General features: G+C 45.9%; 1 protein-coding gene across 2 annotated transcripts in view; it reads right to left on the bottom strand.

The window, feature by feature from the left end:
- The window catches only part of LOC142304273 (uncharacterized), a 54,763-nt gene extending 41,878 nt beyond the window's left edge, over nucleotides 1–12,885 (bottom strand). Inside the window, exons 1-2 of one of the 2 annotated variants that reach the window (XM_075346499.1) lie at nucleotides 12,772–12,885; nucleotides 5,788–5,915 (exon numbers count right to left, since the gene is read on the bottom strand). In XM_075346499.1, the coding sequence (XP_075202614.1) occupies nucleotides 5,788–5,907 (120 nt within the window). In that variant the 5' untranslated portion in view covers nucleotides 5,908–5,915; nucleotides 12,772–12,885. The remainder of the gene's footprint in view (nucleotides 1–5,787; nucleotides 5,916–12,771) is intronic. The other variant, XM_075346507.1, reaches the window with a different exon arrangement.
- Between the last annotated feature and the right edge of the window lie 1,240 nt (nucleotides 12,886–14,125).

The following is a 14,125-nucleotide window of genomic DNA, read 5'->3' as shown; positions in this document are numbered from 1 at the left end:
TTGCCTCTTTACAGAAAGTGGGGTGGGTCTTTGCCTCTTTACAGAAAGTGGGGTGGGTCTTTGCCTCTTTACAGAAAGTGGGGTGGGTCTTTGCCTCTTTACAGAAAGTGGGGTGGGTCTTTGCCTCTTTACAGAAAGTGGGGTGGGTCTTTGCCTCTTTACAGAAAGTGGGGTGGGTCTTTGCCTCTTTACAGAAAGTGGGGTGGGTCTTTGCCTCTTTACAGAAAGTGGGGTGGGTCTTTGCCTCTTTACAGAAAGTGGGGTGGGTCTTTGCCTCTTTACAGAAAGTGGGGTGGGTCTTTGCCTCTTTACAGAAAGTGGGGTGGGTCTTTGCCTCTTTACAGAAAGTGGGGTGGGTCTTTGCCTCTTTACAGAAAGTGGGGTGGGTCTTTGCCTCTTTACAGAAAGTGGGGTGGGTCTTTGCCTCTTTACAGAAAGTGGGGTGGGTCTTTGCCTCTTTACAGAAAGTGGGGTGGGTCTTTGCCTCTTTACAGAAAGTGGGGTGGGTCTTTGCCTCTTTACAGAAAGTGGGGTGGGTCTTTGCCTCTTTACAGAAAGTGGGGTGGGTCTTTGCCTCTTTACAGAAAGTGGGGTGGGTCTTTGCCTCTTTACAGAAAGTGGGGTGGGTCTTTGCCTCTTTACAGGAAGTGGGGTGGGTCTTTGCCTCTTTACAGAAAATGGGGTGGGTCTTTGCCTCTTTACAGAAAGTGGGGTGGGTCTTTGCCTATTTACAGAAAGTGGGGTGGGTCTTTGCCTCTTTACAGAAAGTGGGGTGGGTCTTTGCCTCTTTACAGAACGTGGGGTGGGTCTTTGCCTCTTTACAGAACGTGGGGTGGGTCTTTGCCTCTTTACAGAACGTGGGGTGGGTCTTTGCCTCTTTACAGAAAGTGGGGTGGGTCTTTGTTTCTTTACAGGAAGTGGGGACAGGTCTTTGCCTCTTTACAGGAAGTGGGGTGAGTCTATGTTTCTTTATAGGAAGTGGGGGTGGGTCTTTGCCTCTTTCCAGGAAGTGGGGTGGGTCTTTGCCTCTTTACAGAAAGTGGGGTGGGTCTTTGCCTCTTTACAGAAAGTGGGGTGGGTCTTTGCCTCTTTAAAGAAAGTGGGGTGGGTCTTTGCCTCTTTACAGAAAGTGGGGTGGGTCTTTGCCTCTTTACAGAAAGTGGGGTGGGTCTTTGTTTCTTTACAAGAAGTGGGGGTGGGATTTTGCCTCTTTACAGGAAGTGGGGTGAGTCTTTGCCTCTTTACAGGAAGTGGGGTGAGTCTATGTTTTTTTATAGGAAGTGGGGGTGGGTCTTTGCCTCTTTCCAGGAAGTGGGATGGGCCTTTGCCTCTTTACAGAAAGTGGGATGGGCCTTTGCCTCTTTACAGAAAGTGGGGTGGGTCTTTGCCTCTTTACAGAAAGTGGGGTGGGTCTTTGCCTCTTTACAGAAAGTGGGGTGGGTCTTTGCCTCTTTACAGAAAGTGGGGTGGGTCTTTGCCTCTTTACAGAAAGTGGGGTGGGTCTTTGCCTCTTTACAGGAAGTGGGGACAGGTTTTTGTTTCTTTACAAGAAGTGGGGTGGGTCTTTGCCTCTTTACAGGAAGTGGGGTGGGTCTTTGCCTCTTTACAGGAAGTGGGGTGGGTCTTGGCCTCTTTACAGGAAGTGGGGTGGGTCTTTGCCTCTTTACAGGAAGTGGGGTGGGTCTTTGCCTCTTTACAGGAAGTGGGGTGGATCTTTGCCTCTTTACAGGAAGTGGGGTGGATCTTTGCCTCTTTATAGGAAGTGGGGTGGATCTTTGCCTCTTTACAGGAAGTGGGGTGGATCTTTGCCTCTTTACAGGAAGTGGGGTGGATCTTTGCCTCTTTACAGGAAGTGGAGTGGATCTTTGCCTCTCTACAGGAAGTGGGGTGGATCTTTGCCTCTTTACAGGAAGTGGGGTGGATCTTTGCCTCTTTACAGGAAGTGGGGTGGATCTTTGCCTCTTTACAGGAAGTGGGGTGGATCTTTGTCTCTTTACAGGAAGTGGGGTGGGTCTTTGCCTCTTTACAGAAAGTGGTGTGGGTGTTTGCCTCTTTACAGGAAGTGGGGTGGGTCTTTGCCTCTTTCCAGGAAGTGGGGTGGGTCTTTGCCTCTTTACAGAAAGTGGGGTGAATCTTTGCCTCTTTACAGGAAGTGGGGTGGGTCTTTGCCTCTTTACAGAAAGTGGGGTGGGTCTTTGCCTCTTTACAGAAAGTGGGGTGGGTCTTTGCCTCTTTACAGGAAGTGGGGTGGATCTTTGTCTCTTTACAGGAAGTGGGGTGGGTCTTTGCCTCTTTACAGAAAGTGGTGTGGGTGTTTGCCTCTTTACAGGAAGTGGGGTGGGTCTTTGCCTCTTTCCAGGAAGTGGGGTGGGTCTTTGCCTCTTTACAGAAAGTGGGGTAGGTCTTTGCCTCTTTACAGAAAGTGGGGTGGGTCTTTGCCTCTTTACAGAAAGTGGGGTGGGTCTTTGCCTCTTTACAGAAAGTGGGGTGGGTCTTTGCCTCTTTACAGAAAGTGGGGTGGGTCTTTGCCTCTTTACAGAAAGTGGGGTGGGTCTTTGCCTCTTTACAGAAAGTGGGGTGGGTCTTTGCCTCTTTACAGAAAGTGGTGTGGGTGTTTGCCTCTTTACAGGAAGTGGGGTGGGTCTTTGCCTCTTTCCAGGAAGTGGGGTGGGTCTTTGCCTCTTTACAGAAAGTGGGGTGGATCTTTGCCTCTTTACAGGAAGTGGGGTGGATCTTTGCCTCTTTACAGGAACTGCGGTGGGTCTGTTTCTTTACAGGAAGTGGGGACAGGTCTTTGTTTCTTTACAAGAAGTGGGGTGAATCTTTGCCTCTTTACAGGAAGTGGGGTGGGTCTTTACCTCTTTACAGGAAGTGGGGTGGGTCTTTGCCTCTTTACAGGAAGTGGGGTGGGTCTTTGCCTCTTTACAGGAAGTGGGGTGGGTCTTTGCCTCTTTACAGGAAGTGGGTGGGTCTTTGCTTCTTTACAGGAAGTGGGTGGGTCTTTGCCTCTTTAAAGGAAGTGGGGTGGGTCTTTGCCTCTTTACAGGAAGTGGGGTGGGTCTTTGCCTCTTTACAGGAAGTGGGGTGGATCTTTGCCTCTTTACAGGAAGTGGGGTGGGTCTTTGCCTCTTTACAGAAAGTGGGGTGGGTCTTTGCCTCTTTACAGAAAGTGGGGTGGGTCTTTGCCTCTTTACAGAAAGTGGGGTGGGTCTTTGCCTCTTTACAGAAAGTGGGGTGGATCTTTGCCTCTTTACAGGAAGTGGGGTGGATCTTTGCCTCTTTATAGGAAGTGGGGTGGGTCTTTGCCTCTTTACAGAAAGTGGGGTGGATCTTTGCCTCTTTACAGGAAGTGTGGTGGGTCTTTGTTTCTTTACAGGAAGTGGGGACAGGTCTTTGTTTCTTTACAAGAAGTGGGGTGGATCTTTGCCTCTTTACAAGAAGTGGGGAGGATCTTTGCCTCTTTACAGGAAGTGGGGTGGGTCTTTGCCTCTTTCCAGGAAGTGGGGTGGGTCTTTGCCTCTTTACAGAAAGTGGGGTGGGTCTTTGCCTCTTTACAGAAAGTGGGGTGGATCTTTGCCTCTTTACAGGAAGTGGGGTGGGTCTTTGTTTCTTTACAGGAAGTGGGGACAGGTCTTTGTTTCTTTATAGGAAGTGGGGTGGATCTTAGCCTCTTTACAGGAACTGCGGTGGGTCTTTGCCTCTTTACAGGAACTGCGGTGGGTCTTTGCCTCTTTATAGGAAGTGGGGTGGGTCTTTGCCTCTTTACAGAAAGTGGGGTGGGTCTTTGCCTCTTTACAGAAAGTGGGGTGGATTTTTGCCTCTTTACAGAAAGTGGGGTGGATCTTTGCCTCTTTACAGAAAGTGGGGTGGATCTTTGTCTCTTTACAGGAAGTGGGGTGGATCTTTGTCTCTTTACAAGAAGTGGGGTGGATCTTTGTCTCTTTACAGGAAGTGGGGTGGATCTTTGTCTCTTTACAAGAAGTGGGGTGGGTCTTTGCCTCTTTACAGGAAGTGGGGTGGGTCTTTGCCTCTTTACAGGAAGTGGGGTGGGTCTTTGCCTCTTTACAGGAAGTGGGGTGGGCCTTTGCCTCTTTCCAGGAAGTGGGGTGGGTCTTTGCCTCTTTCCAGGAAGTGGGGTGGGTCTTTGCCTCTTTACAGGAAGTGGGATGGGCCTTTGCCTCTTTACAGGAAGTGGGATGGGTCTTTGCCTCTTTACAGGAAGTGGGGTGGGTCTTTACCTCTTTACAGGAAGTGGGGCGAGTCTTTGCCTCTTTACAGGAAGTGGGGTGGATCTTTGCCTCTTTACAAGAAGTGGGGTGGATCTTTGCCTCTTTACAGGAAGTGGGGTGGGTCTTTGCCTCTTTACAGGAAGTGGGGTGGATCTTTGCCTCTTTACAGGAAGTGGGATGGGCCTTTGCCTCTTTACAGGAAGTGGGATGGGTCTTTGCCTCTTTACAGGAAGTGGGGTGGGTCTTTACCTCTTTACAGGAAGTGGGGCGAGTCTTTGCCTCTTTACAGGAAGTGGGGTGGATCTTTGCCTCTTTACAGGAAGTGGGGTGGATCTTTGCCTCTTTACAGGAAGTGGGGTGGGTCTTTGTTTCTTTACAGGAAGTGGGGACAGGTCTTTGTTTCTTTACAAGAAGTGGGGTGGATCTTTGCCTCTTTACAAGAAGTGGGGTGGATTTTTGCCTCTTTACAGGAAGTGGGGTGGGTCTTTGCCTCTTTACAGGAAGTGGGGTGGATCTTTGCCTCTTTACAGGAAGTGGGATGGGCCTTTGCCTCTTTACAGGAAGTGGGGTGGATCTTTGCCTCTTTACAGGAAGTGGGGTGGGTCTTTGCCTCTTTACAGAAAGTGGGGTGGGTCTTTGCCTCTTTACAGGAAGTGGGGTGGGTCTTTGCCTCTTTACAGGAAGTGGGATGGGCCTTTGCCTCTTTACAGGAAGTGGGGACAGGTCTTTGTCTCTTTCCAGGAAGTGGGGTGGATCTTTGCCTGTTTACAGAAAGTGGGGTGGATCTTTGCTTCTTTACAGGAAGTGGGGTGGGCCTTTGCCTCTTTACAGGAAGTGGGGTGGGTCTTTACCTCTTTACAGGAAGTGGGGCGAGTCTTTGCCTCTTTACAGGAAGTGGGGTGGATCTTTGCCTCTTTACAGGAAGTGGGGTGGATCTTTGCCTCTTTACAGGAAGTGGGGTGGGTCTTTGTTTCTTTACAGGAAGTGGGGACAGGTCTTTGTTTCTTTACAAGAAGTGGGGTGGATCTTTGCCTCTTTACAAGAAGTGGGGTGGATTTTTGCCTCTTTACAGGAAGTGGGGTGGGTCTTTGCCTCTTTACAGGAAGTGGGGTGGATCTTTGCCTCTTTACAGGAAGTGGGATGGGCCTTTGCCTCTTTACAGGAAGTGGGGTGGATCTTTGCCTCTTTACAGGAAGTGGGGTGGGTCTTTGCCTCTTTACAGAAAGTGGGGTGGGTCTTTGCCTCTTTACAGGAAGTGGGGTGGGTCTTTGCCTCTTTACAGGAAGTGGGATGGGCCTTTGCCTCTTTACAGGAAGTGGGGACAGGTCTTTGTCTCTTTCCAGGAAGTGGGGTGGATCTTTGCCTGTTTACAGAAAGTGGGGTGGATCTTTGCTTCTTTACAGGAAGTGGGGTGGGCCTTTGCCTCTTTACAGGAAGTGGGGTGGGTCTTTGCCTCTTTACAGGAAGTGGGGACAGGTCTTTGTCTCTTGAACCCACTATTAAGTGCAAGAATGAAAAGTGACCTGGATATTGGTAATGACACTGGAACAAGTCTCACCACAGTGGTCTCGGAGAGACAGGCTGACAGGGGAATGAGGAGCTCATCAAAATTTATGTGGTTCACAGATGACAAACGCGGTCGCAAATACTCCCAGAACTTGTCCTCTGCAAAACCCATTATTCACCCTGGAAGGGAAGAGAAGAAAGTGAGTGGGGTCAGAGAACAATTCTATCTATCAGTAATCCCAGGCCCCAAACATGAAACCATGCATCGATGTATCATCCATCATTCATCTCTATCTGTTCACCTCATCTGCCCCCAGACATATCACAGTGGTGTCCATCCATACATTTATCCCCCAAGCCACGTATGTAGCCGTACATTGTCATCTGTCCGCTCATCTATCAGCTACTCATCTGTTGTTTCCATCCTTTTCACTAAGCATCTATCCCCCATCGTTCCGTCCATCACTTCCACCCAATAATTATCTGTCCATACATTGATTTGTCCATTCATCCACCCACTCCTCTCATCTATTTACTGAGTGTTTATGTTCTTTTATCCATCTATCATTAATTTATTCATCCGTATCATACATCCAAACATATAGCTATTTATCTGTCCATCTATCTATCTCCCAAACACCTTTTATACATCTGTCGCCCCATCAATCCATCAGACCATCATCTATGCCTTTATCGAACCAATCATCCATTCATCTGTCCATCATCCATCCAAAGATCCATCTAATCTACATCCATCCATACATCCACCAACCGATTAAACCTTGATCCATCCATCCATTAATCTGTGTGTTATTCATCTACAGTTAGGTCCAGAAATATTTGGACAGTGACACAAGTTTTGTTATTTTAGCTGTTTACAAAAACATGTTCAGAAATACAATTATATATATATAATATGGGCTGAAAGTGCACACTCCCAGCTGCAATATGAGAGTTTTCACATCCAAATCGGAGAAAGGGTTTAGGAATCATAGCTCTGTAATGCATAGCCTCCTCTTTTTCAAGGGACCAAAAGTAATTGGACAAGGGACTCTAAGGGCTGCAATTAACTCTGAAGGCGTCTCCCTCGTTAACCTGTAATCAATGAAGTAGTTAAAAGGTCTGGGGTTGATTACAGGTGTGTGGTTTTGCATTTGGAAGCTGTTGCTGTGACCAGACAACATGCGGTCTAAGGAACTCTCAATTGAGGTGAAGCAGAACATCCTGAGGCTGAAAAAAAAGAAAAAATCCATCAGAGAGATAGCAGACATGCTTGGAGTAGCTTGGATGATCGCCGCATACTTTCTTTGGTGAAGAAGAACCCGTTCACAACATCAACTGAAGTCCAGAACACTCTCAGTGAAGTAGGTGTATCTGTCTCTAAGTCAACAGTAAAGAGAAGACTTCATGAAAGTAAATACAAAGGGTTCACATCTAGATGCAAACCATTCATCAATTCCAAAAATAGACAGGCCAGAGTTAAATTTGCTGAAAAACACCTCATGAAGCCAGCTCAGTTCTGGAAAAGTATTCTATGGACAGATGAGACAAAGATCAACCTGTACCAGAATGATGGGAAGAAAAAAGTTTGGAGAAGAAAGGGAACGGCACATGATCCAAGGCACACCACATCCTCTGTAAAACATGGTGGAGGCAACGTGATGGCATGGGCATGCATGGCTTTCAATGGCACTGGGTCACTTGTGTTTATTGATGACATAACAGCAGACAAGTGTAGCCGGATGAATTCTGAAGTGTACCGGGATATACTTTCAGCCCAGATTCAGCCAAATGCCGCAAAGTTGATCGGACGGCGCTTCATAGTACAGATGGACAATGACCCCAAGCATACAGCCAAAGCTACCCAGGAGTTCATGAGTGCAAAAAAGTGGAACATTCTGCAATGGCCAAGTCAATCACCAGATCTTAACCCAATTGAGCATGCATTTCACTTGCTCAAATCCAGACTTAAGACGGAAAGACCCACAAACAAGCAAGACCTGAAGGCTGCGGCTGTAAAGGCCTGGCAAAGCATTAAGAAGGAGGAAACCCAGCGTTTGGTGATGTCCATGGGTTCCAGACTTAAGGCAGTGATTGCCTCCAAAGGATTCGCAACAAAATATTGAAAATAAAAATATTTTGTTTGGGTTTGGTTTATTTGTCCAATTACTTTTGACCTCCTAAAATGTGGAGTGTTTGTAAAGAAATGTGACAATTCCTACAATTTCTATCAGATATTTTTGTTCAAACCTTCAAATTAAACGTTACAATCTGCACTTGAATTCTGTTGTAGAGGTTTCATTTCAAATCCAATGTGGTGGCATGCAGAGCCCAACTCGCGAAAATTGTGTCACTGTCCAAAGATTTCTGGACCTAACTGTATATAGCAAACCATCATCCATCCATCATCCATCCGACCATCTATTCATGTTGTGCCGCATACCAACATCTGTTCAACCATCATACATCTGTACATACAGTACATCTAACCCACAATCCACTTATTTGTCCATCATCCATTCAACCATTTATTCAACCATTTGTTCATCATCTACCCATACATCCAACCAACCATTTATCTGTCATCCATCCATACAACCAACCCACCATGCATTCATATGTCAATCATCCATCCAACCAAATCATCATCCATCTGATCATCTGCTAGCCAAAGAGATCCAACGAACCATTTGTTGATCTGTTAGTCACTCATTCAACCAAGTGACTATTCATTTGTCCATCATCCACCCACCCACACATCCAACCATCCATTCATCTGTTCATAGAGCAACCAGAAATCCAACTATTCATCATTCATGTAACCATCCATGTGTCCATCATCCATACATACATCCAACCAACCAACCCACTGACATCCATCAGATCACCTTCTAGCCATAAATCTAACTAACCATCCATTGATCTGTTAGTCACCCATCCAGACAAACGACTATTCATCTGTCCATCATCCATCTAACCAACTGACCATCCATCTGATCATCTTTTAGCCATAGATCCAACTAACCATACATTGATCGTGTAGTCACCCATTCAACCAAGCGACTATTCCTCTGTCCATCATCCATACACCCACACATCCAACCATCCATTCATCTGTTCATAAACAAACAAGAAATCCACCTATTCATCATTCATCCATACATTCAACCAACCATCCATTTGTCCATCATCCATCCATAGAACCAACTCACAATCCATTCATCTGTCAATCATCCATCCAACCAACCATTCATATGATCATCTGCTAGCCATAGATACATCTAACCATCCGTTGATCTGTTAGTCACTCATTCAACCAGACGACTATTCATCTGTCTATCATCCACCCACCCACCCACACATCCAACCATCCATTCATCTGTTCATAAACAAACCAGAAATCCAACTAGACATCATTCATCCAACCATCCCTTTGTCCATCATACATCCCCCAACCCACCATATATCCAACCAACTGACCATCCATCTGATCATTCTCTAGCTAGATCTAACTAACCATACATTGATCTGTTATTCACCCTTCCAACCAAGCGACTATTCATCTGTCCATCATCCATCCAACCACACATCTACTAACCATCCAGTCATTTGTTCATACACCAAGCCAAAATCCGACTATTCATTATTCATCCATACATTCAACCAACCTTCCATTTGGCCATCATCCATCTAAGTAGCTTCTCATCTGCACATCATCCATCCAAACCATACATCTGTTCATCTGTACATACAAACATCGTTGTTTCCCATGTCTGCTGTACCTTCCCCTCTTGTTGTATTAGTGCAGTGGTAGGACTAGCGATCCTCACCTGCCAGCTCACTAGCCAGGGCTATTACAGGGTCTCTCAAGGCTTCAGGTTCGTGCTCGGCGACAGGTTAGAGACTGGCTAGGAGAGCAGGGTACAGCTGCAGGTGAGTGCAGGAGGTGTCCCATCTGCCCCCTCACTAGCACCAGGACTCCCTATTGTTAAAGTTCCCCCGATGTACCTCTTAATTGTTGTGGTGAAACCCCTGTTTGTTGTGTGCCTTGCCGGACTTTCCCCAAGTCCACGCATGACAATAACTCTGTGTGCGTGCCATGAGATAGAGATTTGGTTTCCCCTGGTCTTCGCAAACACCGTCACATTCATCTTTCCATCATCCATCCATCTATACAATCATCCATCAGTCAATCCATCTACTTGTCCTTCCATGTATCAGTCCATTCATTCTTCTATCCATCCACTATCCATTTATTCATCTATTCATTCATTGAATCCATTGAATTCTATTCTAACCATGTAATATTGAGTCCATTCATCTATTTATCCGTTCACTCATCTGTCCGCCCATCATTCATTCATTCATTCATTCATTCATTCATTCAGCTGTCCATATACCTTGTTTTCATCCAATAAACTGTCCATCCATTATCCAGCAGTCTGTTCATCACTTCCACTCAACAATCCTATGTCTTCTCCTCTATTCCATTCTCCATTCATCCACTATGATTATTATCTGGGACATATTTTTTTTAAAGAATAAATTCTCTACTGCACCCATATCCTTTAATATCCTATCCTGTGGAGGTGCGACATCTGGGACCCCCACTGCTCAGCTGTTAGGAGGTCTCAAGGTGGCTGGGAACCCATGTTCTGTTCCAGCTCAGTTCCCATTAAAGAGAATAGCAGCTGAGCAGTGGGACTGGCGATCCTCCCCTGCCAGCTCACTAGCCAGGGTTATTACAGGGTCTCTCAGGGCTTCAGGTATCCTGCTCGGCGACAGGTGTGGAACCTGTATAGTCCACAAATTTGAGTGGATTCTGCTGCTCTCCATCACTAAGTTATTAAAATTTAAAGGCAGTCTCCTGAACTATAACATTAAAGGATACAGGGGCCTACAGGAGAATGTTGAAGCTCTGACACAGACTAGATCCAGTGATCGTAGTCCCAGAGAGCCCCTTTAAAGAATAAATTATCTAATGCACCCATATCCTTTAATATCCTATCCTTCTATATCATATTGGTGGTGGTGCTCCAGCTCAGCTCCCATTAAAGGGAATAGCAGCTGAGCTGCAGTACCAGAAAACGGCCACTATGTGGGGTATACAGACCTGTGATCTTCCGGGTCATCATCAGATCGGTGCTAGTCAAACTAAGAGATCTGGACACCCCCTCTAACTGCCATGGGTGGAATCGTTGTCCCTTATGACGTCTATATGCCTTAATAGGGTGAATAACACAAGGACTGTCGGCTTAAAAACTCCTTCCAGCTTTCTTAAGAAAAAAGAACATTTTGTACTACAGGGAAGTTTGGAGAAGTTGGAGAACTAGAAAATGAAGCTAAATGTAAGGTGATGCCATTAGGGTGGGATTACACTGGGTACATTGATGCGGATTCTTTACAGTAAGAGCAGTAAGAATGATTATCCTTCTAATATCAGGCATTTATTATCTATCTCCTCGGCGGTTGTTGTTCTTCTTCTGACCAACACGAGAGAATAATGGGTTAAAGTTGAAGGAATTCCTATAAAGGGTTTGTCCACTTTATTTACCAGATGTGTTGTGGATATGATCTTGTGTCACTAATATATATTTTCAGGGTCAGCTTACTCAGTGCACTGTGCATAGGCAGAAAGCCAATCAGTAGTATGGACAGGGTAATATAGGGCTCATGTATATACAGCACTAGAAGTCCTCTAAATACCAAGCTCTGTATAACTGCACCCACACCACTGATTGGCTTTCTGCCTATGCACAGTGTACACAAAAAGCTGCTAATAAGTGATGTAGATTGGGTTATACAGAGTTTAGTATTTAGAGGACTTCTAGCCCTGCATATACATGAGCCCTATATACCCTGTCTATACTACTGATTGGCTTTCTGCCTATGCACAGTGTACACAAAAAGCTGCCAATCAGTAGTATAGACAGGGTATATAGGGCTCATGTATATGCAGGGCTAGAAGTCCTCTAAATACTAAACTCTGTATAACCCAATCCACATCACTTATTAGCAGCTTTCTGTGTGCACTGTGCATAGGCAGAAAGCCAATCAGTAGTATAGACATGGCATATAGGGCTCATGTATATGCAGGACTAGCAGTCCTCTGAATACAGAGCTCTGTATAACCCTACCTACAAGACTGATTGGCAATTTTTGTGTACACTGTGCATAGGCAGAAAGCTATTCAGTAGCATCGATTGGGTAATACAGCTCTCATGTATATTCAGGACTAGCAGTCCTCTGAATACAGAGCTCTGTATAACTCTGCCCACACCACTGATTCACAGCTTTCTGTGTATACTGTGCATAGACAGAAAGCCATTCAGTAGCATGGATGGGTAATACAGTGCTCATGTATATGGAGGACTAGCAGTCCTCTGAATACAGAGCTTTCTATACCTCTGCTGTGCATAGGCAGAAAGCCATTCAGTAGCATGGATCGAGTAATACAGCACTTATGTATATGAAAAACTAGCAGTCCTCTGAATACAGAGCTTTCTATAACTCTGCTGTGCATAGGCAGAAAGCCATTCAGTACCATGGATGGGTAATGCAGTGCTCATGTATATGGAGGACTAGCAGTCCTCTGAATACAGAGCTTTCTATAACTCTGCTGTGCATAGTCAGAAAGCCATTCAGTAGCATAGATCGAGTAATACCGCGCTTATGTATATGGAGGACTAGCAGTCCTCTGAATACAGAGCTCTGTATAACTGCCCACACCACTGACTCTCTGTGTACACTGTGCATTGGCAGAAAGCCAATCAGTAGTATAGACAGTTTATTATAGGGCTCATGTATATGCAGTGCTACCTGGCAGCAGGTCAGTGATAATCTCCTACTGATAAAACTGGGATTTAATCCATTCTTTATTAGGAGCCTTGTAAGTGACCCATCTCTGGAATCAGGGGCCCAGCCCAGCCCAGCCCACAATCCTAAGGAAAGCCCCTATAACGGTCTCCGCTCCGCACACAGCGCATTACCGCCCTCCTGTCACCGACACCACAGACACAATGTGCACTGCTCCTACCTGAGGCTGCTGCCTGGCTGCGTCTCCTCCTTCTGTGTGTTGTGTCTCTGGTGTCTGACACTTCCTGGAGGCACAGGCCGCCCCCTGCTGACTCCTCCGCACGCCTGCGCTGTCTGGCATCTTCCCATTGGTTATCTCTCTTCCTGCCACAACTCACTGATCCCGTATATATACAATGCAGCAGAGCTGGAAATCACACGCTGCGGACAATCACAACATTGTAATATAGGGGGAAAGCAGAATAGTGAGTGCAGCTCTGGAGAATAATATAGGAGGTAACTCAGGATCAGTAATGTAATGTATGTACACAGTGACTGCACCAGCAGAATAGTGAGTGCAGCTCTGGAGAATAATATAGGAGGTAACTCAGGATCAGTAATGTAATGTATGTACACAGTGACTGCACCAACAGAATAGTGAGTGCAGCTCTGGAGTATAATACAGGAGGTAACTCAGGATCAGTAATGTATGTACACAGTGACTGCACCAGCAGAATAGTGAGTGCAGCTCTGGAGAATAATACAAGAGGTAACTCAGGATCAGTAATGTAATGTATGTACACAGTGACTGCACCAGCAGAATAGTGAGTGCAGCTCTGGAGAATAATACAAGAGGTAACTCAGGATCAGTAATGTAATGTATGTACACAGTGACTGCACCAGCAGAATAGTGAGTGCAGCTCTGGAGTATAATACAGGAGGTAACCCAGGATCAGTAATGTAATGTATGTACACAGTGACTGCACCAGCAGAATAGTGAGTGCAGCTCTGGAGTATAATACAGGAGGTAACTCAGGATCAGTAATGTAATGTATGTACACAGTGACTGCACCAGCAGAATAGTGAGTGCAGCTCTGGAGTATAATACAGGAGGTAACCCAGGATCAGTAATGTAATGTATGTACACAGTGACTGGACCAGCAGAATAGTGAGTGCAGCTCTGGAGTATAATACAGGAGGTAACTCAGGATCAGTAATGTAATGTATGTACACAGTGACTGCACCAGCAGAATAGTGAGTGCAGCTCTGGAGTATAATACAGGAGGTAACCCAGGATCAGTAATGTAATGTATGTACACAGTGACTGGACCAGCAGAATAGTGAGTGCAGCTCTGGAGTATAATACAGGAGGTAACTCAGGATCAGTAATGTAATGTATGTACACAGTGACTGCACCAGCAGAATAGTGAGTGCAGCTCTGGAGTATAATACAGGAGGTAACTCAGGATCAGTAATGTAATGTATGTACACAGTGACTGCACCAGCAGAATAGTGAGTGCAGCTCTGGAGTATAATACAGGATGTAACTCAGGATCAGTAATGTAATGTATGTACACAGTGACTGCACCAGCAGA

Source organism: Anomaloglossus baeobatrachus, chromosome 1 (genome assembly GCF_048569485.1).
Source record: "Anomaloglossus baeobatrachus isolate aAnoBae1 chromosome 1, aAnoBae1.hap1, whole genome shotgun sequence".
Taxonomy (NCBI): Eukaryota; Metazoa; Chordata; class Amphibia; order Anura; family Aromobatidae; genus Anomaloglossus; species Anomaloglossus baeobatrachus.
Note: the sequence above shows the minus strand (reverse complement) of the source record. Positions and strands in the feature narration are given on the sequence as shown.